A 14,045-nucleotide genomic window follows, 5' to 3' on the forward strand; every position below is an offset into this window, starting at 1 on the left:
TAATGTCCTCACCTTTGTGCCCAAGGTATGTCTCAAAAAAATATGAACAATAATCTCCTAAATCTTTAATTATCATTAATAAGCACACTGAAAAGTGTAAATGCCCAAAAGGAAATTACTTTAGCTAACAAACTAAGTCCATTGCATCCATTAACAAACTGCTTCCATTGAGACTCTTAGGCACATGGATGAAAGAAAAAAAAATAGGGTTATGAGGCACGCGCGCGCACACACACGCACACACACACACACACACACACACACACACACACACACACACACACACACACACATGAGCCACTTGGCAAATGGTCTGGAAGCTGATCGTGGTATTTGCACTGACAATGGTCACAACCTTGTGGTGTACATGTAGATAGATGTGCTTGCTGGAAAAGGTTTAAAATGAAGCCTCAGGTTGATGCGGGGCCGCAGGTCTGAGGGTTTGTTCCAGTTGCTCCCATTTTCTCCCACATCCCGAGGACATGTAGATGAGTAGGTTAGTCGGCCATTGTAAATTGCCCCAAGTGTATGTGTGTGGTAGAATTTGGGGCGGAGTCAATGGGAATGCGGTGGGGGGGGGGGGGAGTGTGGGGAAATGGAATGAAATGGAACATGGGCACAGACTTGGTGTGCTGAGGGGCTTGTTTACCTCCTGTATGGCTCCTGAAGCCAATCAGACAGGCGACTGCAGTAGGTACAATCCACCTCCCCAGGTGACCCCAAGTGCTCCCTTCAATTCAGGGTGGTGGGGATTGAATGACATGCTGTTTGATTTCCCATCCACCACTCCCAAGGCAAGGGAGGACCACACCTCACCTCCAGTTCAAACCAATCAGCTCAGGGTAGTTGGTGGCAGAATCCCCAGCCACGTCGGTCCCTCTGGCTCGGTCAACCCTGCCCACTTCCAGAGGCAAAGTCTCAGGAGAGAACCACCTTTTATTTCTGCTGCAGCCCAGGGATCCAGCATAATAAAACATGGATTATTTTGATGGGGTTGTAAGCAACTTGCAATTAAATTTGATTTTTCCCACAAGAAATGTTACCCTGACAGGAGCATACCTGGTCTGATGCTCTGGATGCTATTTCCAGTGCCTTAGTTGCTATACATGGTTGAGGGATAAATTCACTCATCGGGCCCTTTCCTTCCAAACCTTAGACCCAATAACCAGGGTTTTTTTTTAACAGCTGAACCCTATGTCCTTCAAATTGATGCCCCATTATTCTACAGTAATTAGGAGCTTATATAATTTCAGCCATTGATTTTGCAGCAGTCTATTTTCTCTTAAAGTTTGTTTATGGCAGATTTATTGAAATGATCCCTTTCTGTGTTAATAAAGCAGTGTTTTATTGTTTAGATCACCTGTCCCTTTCCTTTTAAAATTCAAAAGCTCACGAACCCTGTTTTGCTCAGATTGTGGTCTTCTCCTCTATGAATATAATTGGGGGCTCTCCTCTGCACAGAAGACCATCCACAGATGGTTTCGTCGTCTCCAGAACCTCCTACTGCCTTTGGAGAAACAGTGCCTCAATCTGAGCCATCCCAAGCCACTCCACAAGGAGTTCGTTCTCTCTGTGTTCGCTTAGTGACAGTAGCTTGCTGGTGACGAACCCCAAGCTTGCTCCATCTATCTTCACATCACTGCTGACAAGATCATTTTCCAAAGTGCAAGCATTTACTTTCTCCTTCCCTCTCCTTCCGCGTTCCTCTTTCTGCTGTTTCAGAAAAGTAACCATTTTAAAAGGCTCATCCAACCTTGACCAAACCCTTTTCTCTCTCATCAGGAAGAAAGTTCTTGACTGTGAGATCACGCAACTCCACGTTCAAGGATAGTTGGTTTCCCATTGTCGTCAGGCTCCTGAATGAACTGCACTTGAGTAAAATATTGTTGTCTTTGCTCTTAACAATTAGGCAGATTAATAGCCACATTAATATTTATTGTATCTTAATGTCTACCACTCTGGAGATTAAAATTGTCCCTCAGATACAATTGACTTTCCTCTCTCTCTCTCTCTCTCTCAGCTGGCCTGCTTTATCTATACCACTGACTGACTGCTCCACACTGGAGCCTACAATCCACTTTTTCTCTTCTCCCCAGTTTCTTTTCCACACATTCTTCTCCCACAGTTCATTTTCAAACCTCCCTTTCCTCTTCCAAACATCTCCATATATTTCTGGTCCATGGACAGAACTTTAGAATTGCATCCAGAAGGCAAAAAATAGCAGAATTGATAACATTGCATTGTGAAATCAAATGTCCGGGCGACCGTTTTAGTGTTCCTTTGTGTTGCCTGAGATCTTTCTCCTGGAACTAAGAAAACCCAAAAACAGAAATTCAGAAGACCCTCTTCCAAGAAAGGCTTGCATAATGGTTAAAGAGTTGCATACATAACTCAAGAATGTGCTTGAAGATTGGGGTCACTCAACAGCACGAGTGGGTTTTCTGGTCCAACCAGGCAGCATGACGTCGACTTCTCCAACATCCATTAATCACCCCCTTCCCCATCTCTCTCTTTCCCTAACCCTCTGTCTCCTTTCTTCTAGCTCTCCGCTCCCTTCCCTTCCTTCTCCTATTAGGTCTGCTCTCCCCATATCATCTTGGCTTTTTTCCCCTCTTCCACCTTCCCACCTTGTGCTGCTCTCCCTCGTCTCCTCTCACTCCACTCTTTATTTAGGCACCTGTCTGCTTTTTTTTCCCTGATTTCTGACTCAGGCCTGAAAGGTTGGTTACCCTTTACTTCCTATGACCTGCTGAGTTTCTCCAGCGCTTTATGTGCATTGCACTGGACCCCACATGAACAGATCTTTTCCGTTTAATGTCTCTGTCTGTATGGTTGACCCTTGCATTAAAGGGTGGGAGGTCACTTTCCTCGAAAATGGTGCGTAGAGCAATTTTCTGTAATGCAAGATTGCACTATCTGCATAATGTGCAAGAAATGCCAAGTGAAAAAATAAATGTACATTTTGGGGTTTGTTTTGGCAGGAATAAGGAAAAACGGGTAGACACCAGAATGTATGTTCCCGTTGGAATGCGTGCAGTTGCCATTCGGTTTATTGAGGCCAACAAGACCTGAGGGGGAGCTGAGAGACCAGTCCTGGGGGTTGTGTCCAAGCTCCCTGCAAAAGAAAATGATCTGGTCATTCTCACATTGTTGGTAACAAGTGAGTCACGTCTGTTAATATTGAGATAGTTTCTACTCTTCGAATGTGACCCATTGGTTGCGAGGTGCTCTCGGCAACTGCTGTATCAAAGTATATTGACTTTCTTTCAGTGTAATAAAGAAGAAATGTGATGGACAGGCACCCATGACCTTCACAGTGTTTCACAATCTTGCAATGTTTCCAGTCAGATCCCCTCTGCCGTCCAGCAACTCCAAGACCTTGCTTACCCTTCCCCATCAGGAGAATAAGTGGGTTAATTCCCCTGTAAATCTCAGTACCTTTTGCCTGGCTGGAATGACAGTGCTGCCACTGGTGTGGACCCAGGAGAGCAGGGAGTGGAGCCACAACTCCGTTCCATGAGATCCTACTGCCCTGTCCTGATGCTGAGGGCTCCACGCAGGCTTTAAATGGTCTATTAAAGTTGCTGACGGTGTTTTTCTAAAATTCTGGAACCGCAATGTCTGTGCCTAAGATGGCCATGCATTTGCTGGGCAGCAGATCAGAATGGGTTGCAGACTCTGAAGGAGCAGTTGACCCAGTGCAGGGCAGCAGAAATGGGGAGAACACCACCCCACCCCCAGTTGAGAAGGAATAGCATGGGGGATGACCCTACAGGGGTGACGATGGCAGCGGACCAGCAAGGGGCTCATCTGCTGAAGGATCCACCCAGACTGTGACCCAGCCTGTGGGCTGCTGGTGTCTAGCTCATGGGAACCAGTCTGCGCAACTGCAGAGGTTGCAGGAACGCTGGATGCAAAATCCACGGACACTCTGAAGAGACTCTCTTTTGCTTCTCTTTCTCTTTTTGTCGGGGGCATCAGGCAATGCTCATGGTGACTCTTCACTGTAAGGCAGACAAAAGCATATGTATAGTCAGAACCAGGAATGCGAGGAGGTGCCATGGGCACTGAGGGGTTCCTGACCGTGTCGGGACTTCTGATCTGGATCTTAGGTTGCAAATGGTTTGGGCTGGACTCTGAGGCTGTGGAGGTGCTGGAGGTGAATCCATGGACACTCGGTGACTCTGGGTGGGGGGGAGGGGATCCTCTCTTTTGCTTCTCTCTTTCTGATTGTAAGAGGCACTTAGGCAATTCCTGCCAGTGGCAAATCGGTCTACCTTGCAGCAGGCAAAAAAAGAAATAATGTAATATGAAACTGTTTTATTACTATGATAATAAATTGAATCTTGAATCGAAACTACATTGTTAATGTGTTATTGCGTGGCAATAAAAGGAACTTCGTATAATGCTGATAATCAGCCACTCCATGTCAGGATAAGTGAATCAATACTGATTGCTGATGAGGCCCAGCCTTTCAGCCTGCGGGGTCACATCAAAGGTTACTCCCACGAGTGAACCATCCAGTAGCAGACCTGTCATTAGCCTGTGACATTAGATTCTTCAGCATTATATATATTTGTGTCTTGCAACCCATTGAAACATCAGATCCAATCCATGATTTTCAAAGAAGATTAAGGGGCTCAGCAGTCCCTGGAGATCCTCCAGCACATTGGTGTTCTTACTACAATCACAGCGCCTGCACACTTTTGTGTTTCACATCATCAAATTCAAAATATTCTTTATTTATTTTCATAGGTAAAATGCTTGTCCTGCATATGTATTATTTGTCTATATGTGCATATTTTGCACTGACAACTGGAGAACGCTGTTTCATCGGGTTGTACTTGTACAAATCAGATGACTATAAACTTGACTTGATTACGTACGCAACAATCGAGGCCAAAGCTTTGTCCTGAATTCAGATAACACCATGCACACTTTCTGGTTCTGTTCTGCTCTGCCATCAATGCATCTCTAAACTTGACAATTTTGGCATTCTGGATACTCTGCTCCATTGGGGCAACTTGATCTGCCACCTCCACTTGCCATTGCAATGCCTGCTAGCCCAGACAGCCAAATGAGCACTTCTCCCCACCAAAGACCTCTGAGGTGGACTCACACTGAGTAGATCTTCAATGGTACAATCTGATACCCCACACTATGAGATTTCTTACATAAATAATCTAATGTAAAAATAATATGAGAATTCCCAAGATTCACCAACCTTTAGATAGAGGAGTCTTCTTATTTCTGTGCTGGACATTATTTTAAAAGTAGTCATCCCAGCCCAGATTAATTCCATGTCTATCCCTCGAGCTCTGTAAGAATTTTGTACATTTCACTGATTCTGCTTCTAAACTCGAGAGAATTTTGACTCTTTCTGCTTAATCTCATACAACAGTCCCACCAACCTGGTGAACTTTGGCTGCATTTCCTCTCTTGTAAGTATCTCCTTCTGCGAAGAAGGAGACCAGACTTGTGTACAACATGACCAGGCACAGTTTCAGAAGGACTCTCAATAATTGGACCTTGCAAGAAATATGGGATAAATTTTGTTCAAGGAACTCACAGAAGAATCCTTTGGCTAGCCACGTAATCTATCAAGAATTGTTTCTAATCATGCCTAATAACACTAAACAATTCCAGGTGTATGAAGCCTCAGAACTGGATTGTTGGTCCATTTATATTGAGCCTGGATGTTAACTCTCCAGAGATATTTTGGACTCTTGAGGAATTAATGATCAGTCTCCTCAATACCCACAACTCAGTAAAAAAAAATGATGAGGGTCATTTTTAAAGCATAGTTTATTTTTGGATCCTTGAGGTTTTTACTTATAAAAATATTGAAAATGATAAAAAAGGTCATTTGGCTGGGAATACTTCAGGGCAGAAGGTGATTGAGATGATAACCCAATGAAGAATTCTTGAGAATTCTGCCATTTGGACATAATCCAAACTCATGTTGCACCTCAGATCGATATTTAGCCAAATTCGTGCCTTTAAATGCGCTATTCATTATAAATAGTTCTCAATATGAATTCATTAACGTGTTGCAGAAATTTGCATGACCAGCTGAGTTTCTCCAGCACATATGGATATTGCACTTGACCCCAGCATCTACAGACATTCTTGCTTAACTCACAATGTGGATGCACCCAGTGGTCTCAACAAGTTGCAGATGTTGCGACGGAATCAGAAGGCATTTGTTTGGTGCTGTACGACTTGAGAATATGGAGACACACGGGACTGCAATTGCTGGAAGAACTCAGCAGGTTAAACTCTTCGATTAAACACAATCTACTGGAGGAGCTCGGCAGGTCAAGCAGCGTCAGTGAAGGAAAAAAAATGGTTGATGTTCTGAGCCAATAAAGATCTAGATAAAGAATTTCCTTCCTTTCCTCCCACTGATGCTTCTTGATCCGCTGAGCTCCTCCTGTAGATTGTGTTTAACCTAAGAGGGAGCTTAAATGATGGGATACCAGTTTACCCATTTCCATAGTAACCAACAATCCATGAATAAAACACTCCATCAGCATTCAGGCGTGTGGGCGATCATGTCTCTCAATCCATCGCGATCTCTGACCCTTCAAATTGTGTTTGTTGAGCTGAGACCATAGTCAATGTTGAGTTCATGATGATAATATATGAAAATTACAGAAATGGTTTCCTGTTGCCCTCTTCAGTTGCAGTGTCCATACTGGACTGGTAACCAAGGCCATTGATCAGCAGAATCATGTGCCCGGTGTTTTTAATTTTACAACCATAAATTCCAATTTGTAGAATCTGCTTGTACAAACCATATACTGTCTGCAATCCATGGCTTCATGTGGCCCTGATTGGGAGGCTAAACGTACTACAACTTGCCCAAGGATGACCTGTAGGCTATTGGACAGAAGGAGTGCCTTACACCTCCTTTTGCTGAGCAATTGCACAGCCCGACACTGACAAAACACCCCACATTCACTAAAACTGCCCAGTTAGGAAGACAAGGTAGCTGATTGTTGACTTCAGGAAAGGAAAGCCAGAGGGACACAATCCATTGATCACTGGGGGATCAGAGGTGGAGAGGGTGATCAAATTTAGTTTCTTGGGAGTCACTGACTTGGAGGATATTTCCTGGACCCAACCACCAATGGCACCATGAAGAAAGCACATCAGCACCTCTACTTCCTGAAATTTGCAGAGGTTTGGTACGACACCGGAAACCCTGGCAAATTTCTACAGATTTGAGGTGGAAAGTGTGCTGACTGGCTGCATCATGGTCTGGTATGGGAACACCAATACCCCTGAGCATAAATCCCTCCAAAAGATAGTGGACACAGCTCAGGACAAACCCTCATCACTATTGAGTATAGTTACAGGGAATGCATTTGGAGGGCAGCAACAATCATCAAGGACCCACACCATCCAGCACATGCTCTGTTCTCGCTGCTGCCATCAGGAAAGAGGTATAGGTGCCACAAGACTCGCACCACCAGGTGGAGGAACAGTTGGTACCCCTCCATCAACAGAATCCACAATGACAAAATCAATCAGAGACTCATTTAAGACTCTTGTGCACTAAATTGATTTTTCTTTGCTCTCTCTATTTCACAATCAATTGCTTATGTTTGTTACCTGTCAACAGTTATTTTGATTGTTTACATGTTTACTCTGTGTACAGTTTACTCAGTTTACTTTTTGCACTACCAATTAGTGGTAATTCTGCCACGCCCACAGAAAAAGATGAATCTCAGGGTTGTATGTGATGCCATGTATGTACTCTGACGATAAGTCTGAAATCTGATCTACTTTGGAAGAAAAATCAGCTGGTGCAAAGCAGCCTGTTAACATGGAATATAGAACACTACAGCCCAGTACAGGACCTTTGGCCCTCAATGCTATGCTGACCTATATATTCTTACAAAAATAATTCAAAACCCTTACTACCTCATAAACCTCTATTTTTGATTTATCCATGTGCCTGTCTGAGAGTTCCTAATGTTTCAGTCTCCACCACCAATGCATTTGAGGCACCCACAAAATTCTGTGAGAAAAAATGACTCCTGATGTCTCCCCTAAACTTTCCTCCCTTCACTTTGTACAGCCATCCTCCGGTGTTCGCTCTTCCCACCCAGCTGTCTACCTTGTCTATGCCTCCCAGAATCTTGTAAACTTCCACCTAATTGGGATTGGACAATTTGAAGTTCCCATTGCTCTGGAAATTTTTTGGCAAATCATGATTGCCTCCAGCACTCCATCACCAGAAGACACAGTGGAGACAGCAGATGCTGGAATCCGAAGCTAAACACAATCTGCTGGAGGAACACAGTGGATCGAACAGCTTGAGCCACTGTTCCTCCAGCAAATTGTGCTTTGCTCTCAATCACCAGGAGTTTTCACCATGAGAAAGGTTCCGAGGTCGATGGAAAACTAGATTGGAAAGAAGAGAAGATTATTCTTCATGTTCTGGAATGTAAAATCAAATGCGGTTGACACAGGGTCTGGAGTGTGCCGTTCAGCGTCCTGAGTTGACGGCATCATCCAGTAAGATGATGTGCGGCCTTATGACACCACATTTACCATAGCTTCGTTCCACACCTCTTGACTTCTTTGCTTTCATTCAATTTGAAAGCTCTTAAGTTTTCTTCATTCACAATGCTGTGGAGTGAGTTCCACACTTCCAGATAGAATTTGGCACTTTGGATGTGAAAAGACTTTGAACCGTTTTCTTTTTTTGTAAATAATTTATTGTGAATAAAGTCTATTGAAAATAAAACCATGAGAGAATACAGCAAAAACCTATACACTGCTTCAGAACTGAGAAAGTGCTGACCTGCTGGAGATATAATTTTCAGACCAGGTGTTAAAATCCTGTATGCTAATTTAGATTAATATAACAGATCTTATTTATTTCAAAGAGGAACAAGGAATTCTTTCAGTATTCTGGGCAATGCATATACCTCAGATAATATCAGATAGTTTCTGTGACAATAATATTCATCAAACTCCAGTTGCAAGGCAAGATTTTTTTAAATGATCCAACATGATAGAAGGCCCATCCAATTCATAAAAGCCATGCTACCCAATTAACCTGCAAACCCCATATGATGTGGGGGATTGGGAGGATACCAGAGCAGCCAGAGAAAAGTCACACACAACAGGCTACTGGGAGAACGTACAAACTCCTTGCAGATAGCACTGGATTCGAACCTGGGTCCCTGGTGCTGTAATGGCAATCTGTTAACTGCTACGCAAATGGAGCTATTGCAGCACAAGACTTCCTTTCATTTATTTTCCCTGCAAAAATAGATTTTAAATTTTATTTACAAAGCAATTCCAGCTATTGAGACCCACACCATCCAATTACACCCAATTAACCTACAAGCCACTACTTTTCTGAGAGTTAGGGATTTTCCCTATATCTGCTCTATCAAGTCTTTTAACATTGCAAACATTTCAATTAGGATAGCCTTTTCATTTCTAAATTTAGGGGATTATCTTATTCTAAAATGCTGAGTCCTGCTACCATTCCGGTGATGAGAGATTCCACTATTTTGTAGTCAGACAAACAACAACTTCTCTTTCCCTCTTGCAGAGAAAACACTGTGAGCTGGAAGAACTGACCAAAGAGCTACGGCAGGCAAACCTCCTCCAGTTTATTCAACGGACAGGCACTAAGGTCAGCATCCTGCCCGTACAGGAGAGATCTGACATCACAGGTGAGTGAGAAATTAAATCAAGTAAATGCCTTAAAGGCCCCTTAGCCTGTCCCGCCAGTTAATAATCCTAACTATTCTGCTTCATCTATTTCTATAGGTAAAGTCCTAAAATCTGGACTGCACAGGGATTGGTTTGGTCCGGATTTTTTGGATTCTTGGGCCGTACATCTGTGGCATTTATGCAATGCAAGCACACACGCACACAAAAGCCGACAATTGTCAAAAAGTCCGAATTCTCAGGTGGTCCAGATTTCTGGCATCCAGATTTTTGGAATTTTACTCCCCAATTTTTATACCCTTCAATTTCTGAAATGTTTAAAATTTGATCTTGTGGTCTTGAATATGCTAAAAGGTGTACAGAAAGCCAAAGATTTACAAACCTCTGCATTGAGAAATTTCTCCTCATCTCAGTGCTCAATGGCAGTTCTTTTGAACTCCTCCCACCTAGTTTTGAAGTCTTCATCTGGAGGAAGCAAACATTCATCATGAACCCTGTCATTCCCTCTGAAAATTTCACGAGACCACAGGTTTCTTTGTGGCATTAACTTCTCAGACACTGATGCACTGTATCTGTGTTGCACTAACATTAAGGTCAGTACATCCTTCCATAGGCGTGATAGTCAGCCCGCGCAGTAACAGAACAAACAGCAGAACCACAGAGTAGACAACCAACTTTATTATATTAACCTGGCAGGAGCAAAGAAGAGTAGGCACTGTCACTCATTCCTTGCACTGAGCCTTACTCAAAGTATACAGCATTTTGGCTCACCTTTTACTGTATGGTCCTTTTTTGGCAGTGCAATTTTCACAAGTTTCTTAGAGGTTGTTTTGAGGCGGATTGTTCCTGTTTTTTCTCATTGCATATGTCTTTGTGTTTTTTGGAATGTAAATTAATTACATATAACATTTAACAGTTAATCTCATCAAACAGTTAATCTTGTTTAAGTCCTTACATATTTAAGTGATGTCCTGAGGATTTTGTTTAAGATATGCCAGGCACCTTTGTGTTTATGCAGCCTTGGTTTACTGCTAATTCTTTATCTGCGGGAGGGGGGCGGTTTACACACACGCATCCCATGTTTGTTTGACTTTCCTGTGTGTCTACATCCTTTAATGTTAATTGTCAATCTGCAAAAAAAAGGCTAACAGATCATTATCAGTCTACACAAGGCAGTGTCTCCTTTTCCTTAAATGTTTGTAGTTCCTGTGTGACCTTTTCTACATTCTTTACATAGGTATGGAGATCCAAACTCCCCACAGCTCCCCAGCTAAATTTTTTAAAAAATCCTGTACATCTTCAACAAGAATTTCCCACATTTATACCCAACCCCATTTGCAATAAAAGCTTTTGTGTCCCACCCAGTTCAATCTGCCTTTCTAATTCATTGCACTTCCTGCAAGTTCACATTAGGTGAACCAGATCACCAAAATCCTCCTGCAAGACATTAATTCATTGCTCACCATTCAGGAAATATTTTGCTTTTCATCCTTCTCACCAAAATGTTTTTTTTCCATACTACACTTTATCTATCCATTCTTGCTCATTCACATAACCCATGTACCCCTTGCACCCTCCTCACAGCTCAGTTCCTACAGAGCTTTGTGTCAAGTCAAGTTTATTGTCATCTGTACAAGTTCAACTAACGAAACAACATTCTCCAGTTCTCAGTGCAAAACATGCAGACACACAACCAGATATAACATACATGCAGACAAACAATACGTATGAAGGACAAGTATTCATATAAATAAATATTGTTTCATGAATATGTAAGTCTTGGGTGGTTAGTGTGAACAGTTCCTTTGGTCATTCAGCATTCTCTCTGCCCATGGGAAGAAGCTGCTCCTCAGCCTGGTGGTGCTGGCTCTGATACTCCTGTTTTTTCTTTCCCAGTGGGAGTAACTGAAAGATATTGTTTGCTGGGTGGAATGGGTCCTCAATTATTTTGTGCACCCTCTTCAGACAACAGTCCCGGTAGATCACATTAATGGGAGGATGGGGGTGGAGGAACACTCCAGTGATCCTCTCTGCCACTCTGCAATCCTGTGGATTATCCTCTGATCCATTTCTCTGCAGCAACCGTACCACGCTGTTTTGCAGCCGACCAGGATGCTCTCAATTGAGCTTTTGTAGAAGATTGACAGAATGGTGGTTGGGAACCTTGCCCTCTTTAGTCTTCTCAGGATTTGCCATTGCACCTTCCTGACAAGTGAGGGGATGTTGTGTATCCATGATAGTTCACTAGTTAAGTAAACTCCAAGGAACGTGGTGCTCTCCCCTCTCTCTACTACAGAGTTGTTGATGAGTAGTGGAGGGTGATTGTTCCTGGTCCTCCTGAAGTCCACGATCATCTCCTTCATCTTGTCCACGTTGAGACCCAGGTTGTCATCAGCAAACTTGGAAATGTTAAAATCTACTGGGATTTGAGTGTCTTTGTGTCTGAGGTGGATTTGCGGGGGGGGGGGGGAATTGGAGGGGGGAAGGGCTATGTATTATCATAATTCAAGCACAAATCATACAGCAGATTTCGATACATGCAAACAGTCAAATGACTGGGATGAACTGCTCCCCCTAGTGCTGCACTGAAAGGTCATGTTTCCAATTCTAAATCCCCATTTAAGTGTATTGAGTAACACAGAGTTCCCATTACTGATTCCGCAGATAAAGATAAAACATCGTAGAAAGTTAGTACTTGTTCATTCTAATCAAAATACTCTTTTGTCAATGTAATGACTTATAATATTGAATATACATTCTGGAACTGAAAATTAACTTTTACAAGTCTCAGTCCTTAGCTTTAAATTATTGTTCCAACACTGACCCCTGTGGAACACCACTAGTTATGAATTTCTAGCCAGAAAATGCCCTTCCACCACTACCCTGTGACTTCAATGAGCCGGCCAATTCTGTATCCAAACTCTTTACCATGCACATTAATTTACCATGGATCCCATGTGTCTGTACCTTCTAGATCTGCCTAACATATTGGAGCTTGTAGACATCAGCCACTGTTATACCCTCATCCACCATCTGTATGCAAGGTTGATTTAGATGAAAAGGTAGTGAAACATGAAAGTCTGTTGTAGTAAAAACACAGAACTGCTGGAGGAACTCAGTAGGTCTCGCAGCGTCCTTAGGAGGTAAAGATATATATCCAAGGTTTTGTTCTTGAGCCCTTCTTCAAAGTATGAGGGCCTTAAAGAAGGGCTCAGGCCCGAAATATCAGTTATACATCTTTATCTCCGATGGACGCTGTGTGACCTGCTGAGTTCCTCCAGCATTTCTGTATTTTTACTTGGATGGAACAGTAAATGGGTGGGTGAATATATTTGCTTTAATTAACTATTTAAAGTTGAGTACCATCCAAATTCTAATTGAGGTAGATGTCAACATTGTCTTTTTTAATGGCTTTTTTTTCTTACACTAATGTAACTTCTAGTTTCATCCCTTCGTTGTCTTCCACAGATCCTCTGCTCCATCTGGACTCCCTCAAGTGTGAAAAGTTTCCTACCAAAACTAAGAATCTTCAGAACTCAGTGATCTCCACCTTTAACCAAGAAGGAATTTATGTATAGCTCCTTCATCTTACAATAATCGTGATTCTTTTAAATGTAACAGGCACTTCAACATGTTTGGCTTGTTCTATCAGCTTTAACTCTTAATAATATTAACCAGTGAGTGTTACCAAAGCACTGAAAGTGAAAGGTACTTGCTTTAATCTTAGTATGGAACTTCAGGCTCCCATGAGAAGCAGGTAACTTCATCTTGTCGTATCATGGATTTGGATCTGAGACTTAGATTTGGAACTGAAATTCTGCATTGACAGTGCCTCAGAATGATTTTATCACATTTTTACAGATACCATACTGAAAATTATACTGAAACTAGCTTGTGCATAGTGAAGACACCTACAGACGCTGAAAACTACATCAATAAACAAACTGCTGGAGGAACTCAGCAGGTTAGGCTGCATCTGGGGATGGAAAGAGATAGTCGATGTTTTGCGCATTTATGTGTATATTGAGGACCTGCCCAAACACCAACAAGAGTATATATATGGATTATATATGGATCATGCACTGAACCTCACACATGTCTACATCACGCTGAACAATTAATTTATGATGTAGATATGGAACTGTATATGCCAGGGTATATATCATACTGACACAATTTTACAATTCATGAAGTTTTGGAAGTATACTTGGTTAATTCTGTGGGTACTTGATCTATTTGGAACCAGGAATACCATTATGTCATTGTGGTAACAATCTATCCAGTAGCTGTTAATTTCTAGATCCGTTAAGGAGACTGTAACTAAAAGAATACATACTATACTTGAA

The 14,045-nt window shown here is 42.4% G+C and overlaps 1 protein-coding gene across 4 annotated transcripts in view; it reads left to right on the top strand.

Moving 5' to 3' along the window:
• LOC138764971 (ras association domain-containing protein 8-like) overlaps window positions 1-14,045 on the top strand; it is a 51,993-nt gene extending 37,948 nt beyond the window's left edge. For 2 of the 4 annotated variants that reach the window (XM_069941499.1, XM_069941496.1), the window contains exons 4-5: window positions 9,578-9,701; window positions 13,168-14,045. In XM_069941499.1, the coding sequence (XP_069797600.1) occupies window positions 9,578-9,701; window positions 13,168-13,277 (234 nt within the window). In that variant the 3' untranslated portion in view covers window positions 13,278-14,045. Of the gene's footprint in view, window positions 1-1,782; window positions 4,358-9,577; window positions 9,702-13,167 lie in introns of those variants that run through there. The other 2 variants (XM_069941497.1, XM_069941498.1) reach the window with 2 other exon arrangements.

Source organism: Narcine bancroftii, chromosome 5 (genome assembly GCF_036971445.1).
Source record: "Narcine bancroftii isolate sNarBan1 chromosome 5, sNarBan1.hap1, whole genome shotgun sequence".
Lineage (NCBI taxonomy): Eukaryota > Metazoa > Chordata > Chondrichthyes > Torpediniformes > Narcinidae > Narcine > Narcine bancroftii.